Source organism: Sphaeramia orbicularis, chromosome 9 (assembly GCF_902148855.1).
Source record: "Sphaeramia orbicularis chromosome 9, fSphaOr1.1, whole genome shotgun sequence".
NCBI lineage: Eukaryota > Metazoa > Chordata > Actinopteri > Kurtiformes > Apogonidae > Sphaeramia > Sphaeramia orbicularis.
In genome coordinates, this window is record NC_043965.1 from 32228901 (window position 1) to 32245001 (window position 16101).

Here is a 16101-nt window from a genome sequence, read left to right on the forward strand (position 1 = left end):
TGTTTACATGGTTTCTCTTTATTGCAAAAAATATTTCAGACAGCACATCATACTAAAACATTTAGAAATTGACAGTTTTCTTGTGTTTCAAGAGCTTTTCTGGATTAAAACTGAACCACAAGTAACTTCATGGGACAGAACAACCTGACTGGGTGTTTCTTTATCTACTAGACTTTATTACATTTACGTCAGAATGAAAACTGACTAGATGACCAAGTACAACATTTTCAAATGTGACGGAACAGAAATTTCCTATGTACCTGTTACACATGTCCTGTTTCATTTACTTGTAAAAAAATCAAACCCATGTACACTTACTCTAGCCTGGTGTACATCTTTATGGTGATCTAAACAGGCAACAACAATAAAATAGGATTTATTTTCATCACAGGAGCAGAAATAATGACAATTATAAAGTCACGGCGTCACTCAGGCAGAATATCTACAGTAAAAAAACAAACTGATCCCTGTTTGTATGAAACAAAAAGTCAGAGGCTGGTGTTGCTGCTTAATCTGAGTCACTGTCTCCATCACTGTCCGCCTCCTTCACATCCACGCTGAACTTGTACTCCTGGTCACAGCCCATGTACGCGTCACTCATGAAGTACAGTGTGTAGTTGTGGATGCCCATCGCTGGTGCAACAAAGTCCAGTTTAACCTGCAGAACACAAACAGAGGAAAAAACAAAACAAAATGAGGCCTCTAAAGGTTTAAAGATCACTTGGAGCAGAATATCCACAGTGGGAGACTCACTGACCTTTGCTTTCTGCTGCAGAGTCAACCTCTTGATAGAAATGAGGCTGTTTGACTTGGGGTCTCCGATCACCACCCACCAACCCTCCTCACGTTTCTACAAAAAAACCAGAGCATTTCATAAAGCAGGGTTTGTACACATTTTTCAAAGTCAAATTCAAGTACTTTTCAAGCACTTTTTGGGGTCATTTTCAAATTTTTCCAGCACAGCACCTTATCGCTGGGGTAAAATAAATACAGGAAAAAATATACTCATGATTATTTTTGTCACTCTTTATCCCAATGATGTGCATTGTATTATGCTATAAACATCTAAAATTATGTTTTGTAAAAGCAGAGTTTAGAAATGAAAGGGGAACACAAAGTTTTATCCAAAAAAATGGAAGCCACTAAGCGTTCTTTAGGCATATTCGCACCGAGCCAAAGATTAAGATAAAAATGTACCTGGAGTCGACCTGAGAACACCTGGGAATTTTCTCTTTTTGACATTAAATGTGTCACCTCTGTGTAAGTAGCTTTGGCTTGCCATCAAACCTGGCAGACTTCATATTAAAAGTCAATAAATAAATGACATCACAGAGTTAAAATTGCAAGCACTTAAACTAATTTTCAAGTCCTTTTCAGACCTTGAAAATGCAACATTGAAATTCAAGCATTTTCAAGGACTTCAGGCACCCGTACGAACCCCGATAAAGGAGTCTAACACCTACTTGTGAATCATAAATACTCATAGAAACAATACTGTGCACTGACCTGAGGGAAGAGAGGCGCGATGACAGGTCCGGTCACCTCCTCCTCTCTCTCCAGCTGAACCTGGACTAAGACTGGACTTCCACTGAACAAACAAAAACATGCCATATATACATAAGGCTTTAGCTATGTTAGATAAAATCAGACACATTCTTTAAAATAAAACTGAGGAAAAGTGGACAGTGATAAGCAGCATGTGATCCTTACTACAAAAAAATGAAACCTTGATTTTTCTTTTTTTAGTTAAACAATTAACTTCAATATTTACTGTACCTTGAGATTGATAAAATGATAAAATCTAAATAACAAAGCAAGCTTTTATGACTAACTCAGTAAATGGTCCCATTCTGCTACATTTGTTTATTTCAGGAGCTGGTTATGTTTTAACAATTTTTTTTTCCAAACATCAAATATTGCAGTCTTCTGTTCCATGTTAGATCTAGTAAAACTGAAACAATCCTTTGTAACTGGGGGAACATAACTAGATTTTTTTTCTGTTATCTTCAGTGGCTGCAGCTGTTGTTCGTTGATTGGAAAAGCTCACACAAAACAAATCTTAAGGAGTGTTGTTACTACATAGAAATGCAGATGCTGGTGTTTTAGTGACAGCAGAGGAAGTCTTGAGTTCAAAATTTATTAAAATTGCTCAACATTAAAACCTAATTAATATGATATGCTGCCCAGCCCTTCTCCAAACACAGCTGCTACTGTACCTCTTGATGTTGTCCTTCTCAGCCACTTCGTACGACAGCTCAATGTTGGGGTAGCGGTTACAGAAACGAGCCACGTCAGCCATCTGAGCATCTGAGAGCTGCAGCAGAGCAGTCCGGTCGTCATCCTCCATCTCCATGATGTCAAAGATGCTCTCTACACCCTGAGGAAACAGTGGTAAGAGGTTCAGTCTGATCTGAATGTATCGAAGTGTCCCACAAAGACAGCAACAAGGGGTCCAACAGGATCATCAGTACCTTGTCTGTGCATCGTTTGATGTGTTCAGATGTAAAGAAGGGCAGCTGTTTGAGGTACGAGTCCTTGGACCACATGGCCTGGGTGACCATCTGAGCCAGCTCCATGGCTGCCAGAGCAGGACTGAGCCAGCCGTTACTGGACAACACGTCAACACAGGCCTGGATGAGACGGATCGCCTAAAAAACACAGCAGACAAAGGTTGAATGTGATAAACTGATCCAAACCAGGATGTGTGCAGGTCTGTGGTTCATTCTCTTAAATCAGACCTTGCTCAGGATCTCCTCTGTGTCCGACTGCAGCTCAGCGCTCAGCTGCATCCTGGACAGATGAGCCTGCAGCAGCAGGTTGGTCTTTACGTGAGGATCGTTGAACTTGGGGTTATTCAGTTTGTGGGGCACTTTCTGTGCCAGCTGAAACACAACAGTATGTTAGAATGCCATCAGTGCATGTTATGATTTTTTTGAGTGTGAACATGTGGTCCATTTAGTTTCAGATGTAGGAGCTGATATGATTACCTGTCGGAGAAGTGCATCCTCATGGTGTCTGATGGGAATATTCTTGTACTCTGCAGCATTAGAGATGATCTCAATTAAGCCACGGATCTTTGTCTTTGCGTTCAGGGACATGCTGAACAACTCTGTCAAACACAAACACAAACCAGATCAGTCGTTCTCTTACGTTGAAATAGAGAATCTGATAAATCACTAATCATTGATTTTCTGTTGGCACAAACCAATGGTGGTGTAGTTGATGTAGTAATAGGCAGCGATCATGCCCAAGTTGAGGGGTGCCACATCCATCTCATCCTCGATGCTGATACACTTGGACTGCTCCAGGTCGTGTAACGTGTTTTCCACCAGCTCGGACAGGTGATCTGACAGGTGACGGTGAGACATCCCTAAAATGACAAGAAGAGAGAAATAACACTTAAACTCAATGCATTCAGTCAAATGTCACTAAATGGGCAGTCAAACCCCTCGTTTTGTCTTCTACCCTTTTAAAGCTGACATGATGCCACTCACCCTGCAGGTTGTAGTAGTTGGGGTTCTGCGTCATGCGGCGGTAGAGGAACGTCCATGTCAGGTAGTCCACAGCGTCCTGCTTGTTCTCCACCGTTTTTGTTACGATCTCAGCGTTGAAGTGGTCGTGGAGACAGTGGTCTAAGTGAGACTCCACCGGCAGAGGCTCGTACAGGAACTTTTTGAAGAAATCCTACCATGGAAGGAAAGTCAAACGGTCTGTTACTTTTAATGATCTAGACATTTGATTAAAAAGATGAAAAAGAAACACCCATGGCACAATGACAATGACAGGAGTGTGGTTTGATTGAATGTTCACTTGGTTTGTCATAGAGGACGTACCTTCTTGGATCCCTGACACATGATGACACAGCGTCCCTCGTCATCTAACATGGGCCTGTTTGCTTTGCCCACCATCTGGAGGACGTCGTATATGGGATAGTCCACATAGCTGAGAGAAACAGGGACGAATGAGACAATGTCATGAAGAAAATGATTTAAATGTCTTATGAAAGCGTCAAACATCAATGTAGCGGGAGACTTACGCATGGATTTTGCCGTTGTAGTACTGTGTATCCATGACAATGACAAGATGGGCGGAGATGTTGATCCCCCAGCAGAGTGAACGAGAGGACACCACGACCTGAACGGCACCTTTAAGCAGAAAAGGACCAAAAATAATAATGATACAACCCATGATCCACTGATTCCACAGAACTTAGGAGTGGAGAGCAGCTGTGAGTCATACCTGAGTTGAAGAGCTGCTCCACTATTTTGCGCTCGGTCGCTGACAGGCCCTCATGCAGGTAGCCCACACCGTTAGCCAGAGTCTCTTTAAGAGTGGAATCATTTATCTTATCCAGGAATGGAGCCAGGTCTTTCTCAGTGCAATGCAAGAACCTGCACAAACACAAACATTTACTTTTTCTGCACATTTCAGTCATTTATGTAACAATGACCTGTATGTTATCCTGCATATTACTCTTCTACAAACATAAGTAATTACAGGGTTCCTACAGGTTTCAACAAGTTAAATTTAAGACCTTTTCAAGACAACTTAAAACAGAATTTAATGCCCATTTCATAGCCATACTGGCAAAAATTCGTGACTCCAAGAATTTAGGAAAATGTATTTATTTACTCCAAGGCCTTGATTCCCACGGTTACAAGTCATTTCTCTCCAGGGGTTGCAAAGTTAGCGATAATTAGTTCCTAATTTCAATATAAATTAGTGGGTTGGAACGGGTGGAACTGAGTAGACTGATGTTACTTTCTTTGCAGCTTGGACATTACCCAGACACATTACAGCAAACAAGTTTATGGCAACATAACTTAAGGCCTATCATATCAAATTTAATACCTTTTAAAAACTTCAAGGAAATAAATACAGATTTGTAAATTCATGACTTTTAAGGCTTTTTAAGACCCAGTGGGAACCCTGAATTAATAATTTGATGGAAACAGTTTTAAAAATGGTCTCCAGTCAATGATCAGAAGTGTGCACACAGCAAAGGGATGGTAAATACAAATAAAAGATGAATCCTCTCATTAACAAACCATATTTAGTATTCCAAAACGTCATGGAGTAAAATGTTAATAACGATAATCAGCAGAGTCACAGTCAGATCCTCATGTTGACTTAGGATCAACTTCTGTGTTTCAACTCACCTTTGAGGGACGACGTCTGCAGCACAGAATGTGAGGATGTCGATGGCTGTGAGTCGGGTCTGTCTGCGTGACGGGACAAACACCACGGCTGGTTTGGAGGGAGAGTGCTTCATGATGGCATGGTACACCGGCTTGGCCATGGACAGCAGGCGAGTCTGAGTGTGACTTACATTGAAGCCCTGATCAGAACATAAAGACGCAAACGTCAAATCAGTAAAGTATAAGGAGCTCATGGTTGGTGGATGTTTATTACTTAAAAGGTCATACTGTTGTAAACACACTGCCTACAAACCTGGATGTGCAGCTCCAGAGGTACAGGTCTGACGTTGGGGTGGAAGTTGAATGTTGCCGTGGTGCTGCAGCCCAACCAGTGAGCCACATCTTTGGCATTTGACAAAGATGAGCTGAGCGCCACAATGCGGATCGGACGCTCAATCTGAGAGGAGATGTACCTCATCCTTGAGCAGATGACCTCCAACACAGGCTAGGGAACAGAACCATTCAGTTACATTAACAGAAACCCAAATCTGCAAATGACTGTAAAAGCTCATGTGCAGACACGGACTCGTGCCTTCATTGTCTTACCCCATTTTCTCCTCCGATGAGGTGAGTCTCATCAACAATGAAGAGGCTGACGTTCTGGACATTCTTCCTCTGCTTCCAACGTCTGGACAGGATATCCCATTTGTCGGGGGTACTCACAATGATGTCCCCTTTTCCCAGCAGCTTCAGGTCTGTGCTTGTCTCTCCTGTGAGCAGCACCACTTTCTTATTCAGGATGTCTTGGAACTTCTGGTGCCAGTCTACAAACACCTGATATGCAAAAAGCAAGAAATAAGAAAAGTTATTTGAGTGACTGGGTGTGTCGTTTGGTTTTGATAAGCATGTTTCCAAACAGCTTCACACCTGTTCTGCCAGAGCTTCCATAGGGGTGATGTACACACAGCGCCCCTCTGCATTGTGCAGCAGCATCCTCAGAATAGCAAATTCAGCACAGATGGTCTTTCCACTGCCAGTTGGAGCTCCCACAAACACATTATCATCACTGTTGTACACTGCATTGAAGACTGTGGAGAGAGAAACCAAATGACAGTTAAAGTTTTTTTATTTCCTATTTTCCTCTAATTTTGTATTGTGTTGTTTTCATCACTTATCTTTTAACATAAGTAAATATGAATAGTGCAGTCATCATTCAAAACTGCCTTTATTTAATTAGTGCTAACACAATGGTTTTAAACAACATGACAAGAGAAAGGTTTTCACTTAATTGTATTTCCGTACCTTGAGTCTGAATGGGGTTAAAAAAGGGGAACTTGTTCTGGTAAAGAGCCTCAAATGCCGAGTTCCTGAGGGCAGTGACGGGCAGTGGCTGCAGGTCCAGTAGCTCCGTGGGTGGTGGGTACTTCTCTGGCAGGATCAAGTGACGGAATGACACAGGAAGCTGAGTCTCACAAGCTGAAGAGAGAAAGAGCAAAGAACGGTAACTATGGGGAAAAGAGCTTACAACATCATGTGAATATTTTAAACCCTGTTTGATTGATGGCACTTACAGAGCCAGCGGTCTGACACCACTCTGATGAAGTACTGCGGCGGCAGAGGCTCAAATACTGGGACAAAGAAAGTCACCAGATGTTCGTCCTGGGCGTACTTGGCTTTAAGCAAGAAGTACTCATGGTGGAGGATGACTTCACTGTCCACATCTTCCACCAAAATCCAGAAAGCCTCAGATGATCCATGAATCTAAAGAAGACACATGATAACACATTAAGGATTAATGAAACAAACATCGTTCAGTTTAAGCACAACACAATGGAATACTTGAGTTTCTGCAGGTTTGGGTGAACATAAGACATATTAAGACATTAAGGAATGCAACTAAAGACCTATTTCATGTCAATACTGGTAAAAAAGGAGGACGAATGTGAAGGAGAAAGAGTAAATTACTACCTCCACCAAGGAATGGTGGAGGTTATGTGTTCATCTGGGTTTGTCTGTTTGTTAGCAAGATAACTCAAAAAGTTATGGATGGATTTGGAAGAAATTTCAGGAAATGTTGATACTGGCACAAGGAACAAATTATTTCATTTTGGTGGTGATTCGGCGGGGGGGGGAGGTTGTGACACTGATCTGCCTTGGCGAAGGTCTGCACTCTCCAAGTGCGTTTCTAGTTTTATTTACATTCAACATAAACATGCATCCTGTAACGTGAATACAGAGCAGTACTGAACTTTGCTTGTGGCCTTTTACCTTTGCTTTACGTTTTTCTGACTTCCCATGCAACTCCAGGTGCAGCAGGCTTCATATTAGTTATTTCAACAGACTCCAACCGACACCTAAACAATCTGTTCTCAAGCCCAATCTCAGTGTACTTAAACAAATTAGATCAAAGTAGCATCAACAGAAACAATTTAAGCTCATCAGCTTTAGGAGTAGCAGTATTTTTTGATGACAGGAGATGCCAAAATAGCCCAAAAAACACATCACAATATAAACTGAGTATACTCAGTTTTGAGGTTGATGCAAAGCCTGCATTAGAAGTTACTGGTTTCATGTTGATTTTGTTTTGTCGTTTGGTTACACCACGATCATTTGAACTCTGTCCTTACAATGTATTCAGTAAGAATGAAGTTAATGCAACTTATCTTATCATCATAATACTTGCAGTTTTTAAAACCTGTGAAAATTGTATTCTACAATCAATTACTGGCTTTTAGACTTTATAACAACCTGCAGAAATCCTACTGAGTTCAAGTACTGACCTTGTCATCCCATTGGAAGTCAGGAGTGATGGTGAGCTCCACTTTGAGTGTAGAGCGGGTGATGGGCTGCAGATGGACCGCCAGGTCCAGCTTGGGGAACTGGTGGACATATTTGTGAATGGTCTTCCCCATTTTTGGCATTCGGATAAGCTCACCTGAAATGTAAGAATATGATGAACCTCTCTTCAGGCTGCAGAGATAGTTTGAGGAGGTGAAAGTGTGAAAAGAAACTCACCAATCTCATTATGGTTGAGATCATAGAGGCGCTCAAAGGGGAAGTTTTTCTTCTCAATCTTCTTGATCACTTCTTCTGGCAGTTTCTTGAACTGTCGCAGAGGAGACATCGACTGCCACCTGTGGAGGGCATGGACACACAACATCACAACCTGCATTAGCTAATAATCACATCTTAGGTAGCTTTTAATTATAAATACAAGAGTGATGAACTTACATTCTCTTGTCAATCATCTTGCAAAGGTTCATGGTCTTGTCTGTGAGTTGAGCCCAGCCCCTATTGAGGACGATCTCAAATATGGCACGCATGAGCCTGCCAGCGCTCTGAAAGAAAATTAAGTATACACATGAACAGTTACTCCTTTATGAAAAAGCAATTTTCATCAAGTGACCTAGTTTTTGTTTTGCAATGTCTGTAATACCTGTGTGACATAAACCATGTCTGCCATAAGTGCAAAGCCTTCCAGTTTGAGCTGCGAGATGAATGCCTGGAGCAGGACATTGATCTGAAAAGGAAAAAAAAAGAAGAATTAGAGACACTTAGATCTTATGCTGCTGGAGGAAACTGAGAAATCACTTAAGTCACAAATAACCTAAATCAAAAAACAAAAACACTTAGCATCAACATGTTCATAAACAAAACACAAATGAAAATGGGGCAATAGCAGACATTAGAGAATGCTTAAACTGACCTATTAATGTTCATTTTCATTCACATGAAATCAACAGTCTCATATCACCGACACAAAGAATATTTCCATACACTGGAACACCACTATTTGTTTGCTACCTTTGCACTGGGCTCTTCGATGCTCTCCTTCACTGGAATGGGAACTCTTTCCAGCAGCTTCTGAAGCTCCAGCTTCTCCTCCTAAAAACATGGGCAATATATTAATATTAAAGTTTAACACCTTAAATGCAGCTGGTGGGTATGATTGGACTGGAATGAACCACACCTCTCTCACTGTGATGTTCCTGAACTCAGAGGAAAGTGAAAAGACACGGAACAGTTCGATCTCACTGAGGGTGGGTTTCAGCAGCTGGTTGTAAGTTTGAATTGAGTCATGAGTGATGTAGAAGTGACTGGCAATACGCCCCAGATCTGTAACCTTAAGAGGAAGAGACGTAATCATTTAAGGTTTAGATCATAATTACAAATACAATAAAACAATGTTAAGACAAACCGAGCAAAATAATAAAGTGCAAACCTGGAAGGAGCCTGTCCTCTTGTCATATTTAATCAGGCTGTTTTTGTCCAGGACGTTGGCTGCAGTGTGCACCAGGTCCATCCTACGCCGCTCCAGGAGGGGGTCCGAACTCCGGTCATCATGAGAGACACCATACAAAGTGGGGTTGCGAAGCATACGAACGTACAAGTAGGTGTATCCAAGCCAGTTTACTGCATCCTGAGAATCAGTTGTGAGAAATTTCAGACAGCTTAAAAACTAGAAGTGTCAATAATTTCTTGTTTTGAGATGGGTCTTTATATTTCAGCCACCAACCTTCACATTCTGTACGTTGCCTAGTACAATCTCAGCATTGAGCATGTCAGGCAGCTTTCCCACCATCTGACTTTCTATGGGCAGCTGCTGGTTGAGCAGGGACAGGTAGTACTGCAGCTCTCCGTGGGATGTGATCAAAATTCCCTCCCCCTTGGTGTCGTACTGAGGACGACCAGCTCGACCAAGCATCTGAAATAACATAGTTCATCGAGTTATCACTTTCAATAGGCAGTCGTGACTTCCTGTAGCTACAGCTCAGTCTGTAGAAACCAACCTGCAGAATGTCCAGGGCTCCAAGCTCAGTCCATCGGCCTTTCTCGGGGCTGTAGACCTGAGTGCCTTTGATGATGACGGTGTGCGCTGGCAGGTTGACACCCCAGGCCAGAGTAGCTGTGGACACCAGAACCTGGATGTGTCGATCAGCAAACAGATCCTCCACCAGTGTACGGTCCACTCTGGTCATACCAGCGTGGTGGATCGCAAAACCATAAGGCAGCAGATCCTTCAGCTCTAGGTTCTAAATAAGAAAAATCAAGGTGTAAGACTCAGTTAACACTAGTCTCATGTGCGTATCAGTCCATTTAGTTGCAGTAAACCTTCAGACAGCTCACCTTGCACTGCTCCGCCTCAGTTCTCAACACCTCTGTAGATGCTGAACCCTCTCTAAGGAAAAGGCCCAGTGTGTCTTTCTCCAAACACATGTCTCTTATTGCCCTGGCAGTCTTCCCTGTCTCTTTCCTGGAGTGGACAAACACCAGCACCTGTCGGGGAGGAGAGTATATAAGGAGTCTACAAAGCTAGCTAAATCACTCATTCCAACTTTATTTATACAGCACCCTTCATACAAGCCAGTGCAGTTAAAAGCACTTTGATTAAGGAGCCAAGAAGAGAAGTGAACAATAGTTTACAAAACTAAACAAAAATTGTACAATTTCAAAGATAGAATAAAAAACAAAATAGATAAACAGACAGAACAGAAAATCAGAAGTATCAGTTACTGTTGAGCAAAGTCATGACTGTATATAAATGTAAGGCAAAGCTCTAGATTTTGTTGTGAATTAAATTAAATTTTAATTCACAGGGTTGATGGAATTGTGAATAATATTTCAAAAAATGAAATATGCCTATTTTAGACTTTTAACTGTAGCTAAGCTATGGTGTAAAAATATTGTAGTTATTTGGCTTAAAACGGAAAAATCTCTAGTATGATCCTTGAAGCGGATAACTAATAACATGTGCTCCACTGGGTAACAAATTGGGATGAACTTGCCAGACTGGACTCACCTGATTCTTCCCAGCATGCTCCATTATTTTTTCATAGACAATCTCATTCATGATCTGGAAACGCTTAATGGCCTTCTTCTCTGTGATGCCAACATAAGTCTGCTCCAAGGGCACAGGGCGAAAACTACAGAAAAACAGATTATATTTACTAGGAATGCAAGGTCAAGAGGAATTACACGTTTAATTTTTATATAATCAAGTATGGAGGATAGCAGTCAAGATAGTGATATATTAGTCAGACCATAAGACTACCAGCTCACATGACACAAGTCAGACCAGACCTTACAGGGCCCTGAGATCAAACTGGCTACCAAAGGGCGTACCTGTTGTCAAAGTAGAAGAGTCCTTTGGCAGGATCGACACGCAGGCAAGTAGCCACATCCTCATAGTTGGGGAGTGTGGCACTGAGACCCAGCAGACGCACATCCTCCTGTGTCAACTCCACATTACGGATAGTCCTCGCCACCAGAGACTCCAGCACAGGCCCACGGTCATCATGGAGCAGGTGGATTTCATCCTGTACAAGACATTACCTTTGTTATTCTGTACGCCTCATGTGAAACCTTCTCATGTGCTTTACTCGATGTGTATTATGACCAAATCCAATACAACCTGTGTACTTACAATGATAATGAGGCGCACCAGCTGGGTGTAGGTACGCTCTCCACCTTTTCTAGTGATGATGTCCCATTTCTCGGGGGTGCAGACGATAATCTGAGTGGCATTAATCTCCTCTTTACAGAGCTGGTGATCTCCTGTCAGCTCAGATACTGTGATGCCATAACTTGCTAAGCGCTGAAATAAACAAAGTAAATATATTATGATGCTCACACAGTTCCAAAGAGAAACAGATCCCATTTTAATTTGATTAATGACCCATGTAGAGTGCATAAGAAGCTCATCACAGGTACCAAGTTCAGAGCTCACCTTGCTGAAGCTTCCCACCATTTCCTGTACCAAAGAGCGCATGGGTGCAATGTAGATGATTTTGAAATCATCAACATTGATGGTTCCATCCAGGTTGATGTGCTTTCCAATTTCTCTCAGCATTGCCATTAAGGCAACATTAGTCTTACCAGCTCCCTGCAGATACAAGCCAAAACACAAACCCATTATTACAGGTGATCACAGTTGTAATTCTGCTGTGGGATTGTTGGATTCGACAGGTTTGACATACCGTAGGTGCACACACCAACAGGTTCTCATCAGTCTCCATGGTGGTCTTAAAAAGCTTACTCTGGATGCGGTTCAAGGTTTTAAATCCCTCAAACCCAGCCTGAGCATATTTGGGCAGCTTTTCAATGGTGACAAGCACCTGATGACACAACGATACAGTGCATTTAGAACATGAATAAATCAATCTACAGGTTATTAGGAGAAAACATGTTTAGAAACTGTGTTTATAGTAATAACAGACACAACAAACCTCATCGTCAGAAAATGGCTTTGGTTTGAGGGCAGGGACGTGAACTTCTTCATAACCTTTACGTTGTTTACGAAATGAACCATCAGGAAGCTGGCAACGCTTGTTGGCCATGAAATGGCTTCCCTGCGTGAAGGCCAGGTCGTCAAGGTCCAGCAGCTGTCGAGGTGCCATTGACTGTAGGACATGAAGGAGAGAGGATCTAAATACTGTGCACAAATACTTGCAGAAAATATAATACGTGGACAACCTGCAACTTCACCGTCACCAGTCTTATAGAATATTCACCTCTCCGTGGTCAATGTCCATGGCTTCCAAGTCATCAACTCGTGACTTCCTAACCCTCTCTCTGCGAGATCGCTCTTCCTAAAAATCACAAAAAAAGACAGATATGATAAATAAGAGATCCCATTCCCAAATGTTATAGCATTTTTTAAAAATTCATTTATTTATTTTTTTTACAGATGAGGGATCTTACTCTAATAATATCCTCCTTCTCTGTCTCCTGCAACTGATAGAGGATCTTTGACAATTCCTGATCAGATTCCATCTTCCCGATGATCCGCTCCTTTTCTGCTTCACTCTGAGCACTTGCCAGCATTGTACAATACTGAACTGTGAGCCAGATAGAAAAAAGACAATATTAATCAGCTTCAAGCCTCAAGTTACAATATTGTGAATGTCACCATTCTTCAGCAGTGACTTACTCATACGGCGATGCTGGCGGAGGACTTTGATGAAGTCAAAAGTGTTGAAGCCCAGAAGTAACACCAGCTGGTTCTCACATTCTCTGTCATCACTGGCAGTCTGTTTAATACAGAGAAAAAAGACTCAGTCAGTCTGTCATTAACTAGAAAACCTACAAAAAAAACAAACCAAAAAAAAAACAAGAGAAGCTAACAGACATACCTTGAGAATTTCTAAGACTTCATCAGCTTTCTTTTGGGAAACAATGGCATCATCATAGAAACGACTGAGCTGACGCTGAAGCCAAAAAGCATCAATGTCTCGTGGGTGTAGATCCTTTTTCTTTACTGTCATCACATCACCTGTGACACCAAGCTAAAAGAGGAATAACATTTTAACATTGTTTATAATGCAGCATGCAATTATTTGACAAACATCGACTTGGTTTTGTGGAAAATACTCTCTCAAATGGTACAAATATTGAACTTACATTGGCTGAAAGAGTGCCGCCCACAGTGGCCTCCTCTCCTTCACTGTCCTCATCTGAATGTTCATCTCGTACTTCACCAAACTGATCTTCATCCCCCTCCTAAATGATGAGGAAAAATGAAACACTGCAGTCTGTAAACTTGGAAACAAAAACTAAAAATCTATTAAAAAAACTGTAGGTGCAATACAGATAAAACCCTCACCTCTTCATCAGATTCGAATTGGACATTCACACCATAAGTTTCATCAATGTTGTCATCTGTAGAAGAAATGAATATGATTGGCTGGTACTAAACAGTCTGTGAATCAACAAGAAAAAAAGCTGTACTCACTCATTAATATACAGCCACTTCCCATACACTTACCCATATTCTGTAAGTCCTTATCGCCTCCATAGTCAGTGATCTTCTTGCCTAGATTGACCAACACATGGTATCGAGTGTCATCAGCAGGCCCAAGAAGCTGCTCTACTTCACGACGCCTTTCTTTATCTCTCATTTTGTCATTCTTCAACACTGCGAGAACTTCATCCGCTGCTCCACACAGAATGTCACGTGGCTGCAAAGAAGAAAAGTTGAGGTGTTGGTTCCGTCAAAAATGGATATAATGTATATGTAATATGGTTACTTTTCCCATTAAAATAGGATTGTTTCTTTCCTGACCTGATCTCCCAGAGCAGCATGGATGAAGCTGAGCAACACCTCATAGGTCTCCCTGGTTTCTTTGGTTTTTGGTTTGTATACAATGCCCACCATTTCATCAATGCCTTCAGAAAGCAGAGTGAAGCCTTTCATTTTGTTGATGTCATGTCTGTCCTCATCTCGTTTTCGCCTCCTGTGAGGAGAGAAGTTGAATGAGAAGGATTAACACTGGCATCACTAAGTAGAACCTTGAACAACACAAGGATGTTGTGGCTCTTTCACTGAAAAACATTTCAATTTTAATTTGTGTATTCAATAACATTACATACATCACAACACATAAAAATCGTACAGCCGATACTATAGATGTAAATACTTATCTATAAAATACACACAACAAAAACATACTGCATTTAGAGAAAACAGCTATAGTCCTGTTTTGCTCTCAGCCAAACTTGGTATTTTAGGATATCAAATTAAGAATTTCAGTACACCGCATATATCATAGAAACCTTTGGTATAGTCCAGACCTTAACCACATGAAAACCCTTACATTATTCAGTAAGAAAAATGAATGAAAATTAAAAGACCACTCCAAATTTCAAAAAAACACCTGAGACCCACGAATTCAAAGTTTACTCTAGTTAATTTTGGTACTCACTCTAAATTAGTACATAAATATTGAACCGTCTAAAACTGAATGAATAAACTTAAGATGAAGGCAAACATAGACTTGATGCCTGAAAACACAACAGAAATATTGTAGTTTTGTTTGCAGAATAAACAAAATCGAAATTTTACTCAAACTCATAACTAGATACAAAATCCAGTGGCCTCTTCAGTTATCTCAGAGCTACAGAGGAACTACAGCATTAACATTATTGTTTCTATCTTTAAAACACCGCCACAGATCTTTGGTTATGAACCAGGTGTGTTGTAACAATACTGACTTGTCTCGTCTCTCCTCCAGCTTCTGAGGTTTGGTCCTCTGAGCTTTATCTCCCATCTTGGTTCCCTCCAGCTTCCCCACCAGGGACAGCACCTCTCCCGTGGGTTCATCCCTTCGTGTGCGGTCGATCAGAGACCGATCAGCTTGCAGCACCAAGTTGGAGTTCTTTAATTTCACACAGACAAAAGGAGATGATCAGTCTGTGTGTCAATCTGACCAGTGGCTAGGCTAACTGCTAGCTAGCATAGTGGAAACCATAATGGTAGCTTCAGTAGGCTCATACGAAATCGGTTAGTTTACAAGAGTTATGCAAAGTAGTACAACCTGATAAGACACACTACTGAGTCTACTTATCTTTTTAAAGTTTCTATACAATTAACTTACCGCTTTGTACTCATACTGCAGGCTACGAGCAGTGACATCCGCCATGGTGCGGCTTTTTCTCCTTTAGCAGTTACCGCACTTTTATTCACTGTGGAGCAGTTCGCTCGCGTTAAATAGCCACAAAGTTCAGCTCACTTTGTCCTTTTATTGAGCATCAGTGCAAAATTTAACTTTATATCCTGGGATTGTATCCAAAATGTCCGACTTTTACACTATAAATGCGTTTCCCGTACGTTACAATGGCACTGCTAACACGAGCGCACAACAAGCGCCGCTGCCAATGATTTCCGTTTCCGGTGTCAAATGTCAACATAACAATCACAAAACCCACAGCGCCCCACAGCGGCTGTGTTTAATGTGTTTGTTTAATGTGTTTATATATTTATTTATTTAAAAACCTATAAAGACCCAGCGCTACTTTTGCGGCAGTTCCCGAATGAATTTTTCCTCTCTATTTAACCTTTCGCAAGTAATTTATCACTATTTATTGTAACATTATCTTCTTTATTTTGCTTTTTTCCCCCAGTGAAACTCAGGTATTTTCTTATATTTAATTTACTGATCATGTTAAAGCTCAGTTTAAAGTTGAG

The 16101-nt window shown here is 41.3% G+C and overlaps 1 protein-coding gene across 1 annotated transcript; it reads right to left on the reverse strand.

Annotated features, from left to right (window-relative positions):
* Nucleotides 1-2: 2 nt before the first annotated feature.
* snrnp200 (small nuclear ribonucleoprotein 200 (U5)) lies at nucleotides 3-15787 on the reverse strand. Its single transcript, XM_030142973.1, has 44 exons — nucleotides 15512-15787; nucleotides 15129-15292; nucleotides 14200-14371; nucleotides 13903-14095; nucleotides 13741-13796; nucleotides 13539-13637; nucleotides 13271-13423; nucleotides 13069-13168; nucleotides 12840-12976; nucleotides 12650-12727; nucleotides 12365-12538; nucleotides 12116-12253; nucleotides 11866-12021; nucleotides 11563-11733; nucleotides 11262-11455; nucleotides 10939-11062; nucleotides 10266-10415; nucleotides 9929-10171; nucleotides 9655-9843; nucleotides 9361-9558; nucleotides 9109-9261; nucleotides 8943-9023; nucleotides 8575-8658; nucleotides 8370-8476; nucleotides 8154-8272; nucleotides 7919-8073; nucleotides 6710-6899; nucleotides 6441-6614; nucleotides 6066-6226; nucleotides 5745-5972; nucleotides 5452-5643; nucleotides 5160-5338; nucleotides 4240-4391; nucleotides 4037-4145; nucleotides 3834-3942; nucleotides 3495-3684; nucleotides 3206-3370; nucleotides 2988-3109; nucleotides 2739-2882; nucleotides 2472-2648; nucleotides 2217-2377; nucleotides 1507-1588; nucleotides 758-850; nucleotides 3-658 (listed from the first exon to the last, which is right to left on the reverse strand). Exons 1-44 carry the CDS (start codon nucleotides 15554-15556, stop codon nucleotides 509-511), a joined length of 6411 nt encoding a protein of 2136 aa, XP_029998833.1. The 5' UTR covers nucleotides 15557-15787; the 3' UTR covers nucleotides 3-508.
* Nucleotides 15788-16101: the final 314 nt, after the last annotated feature.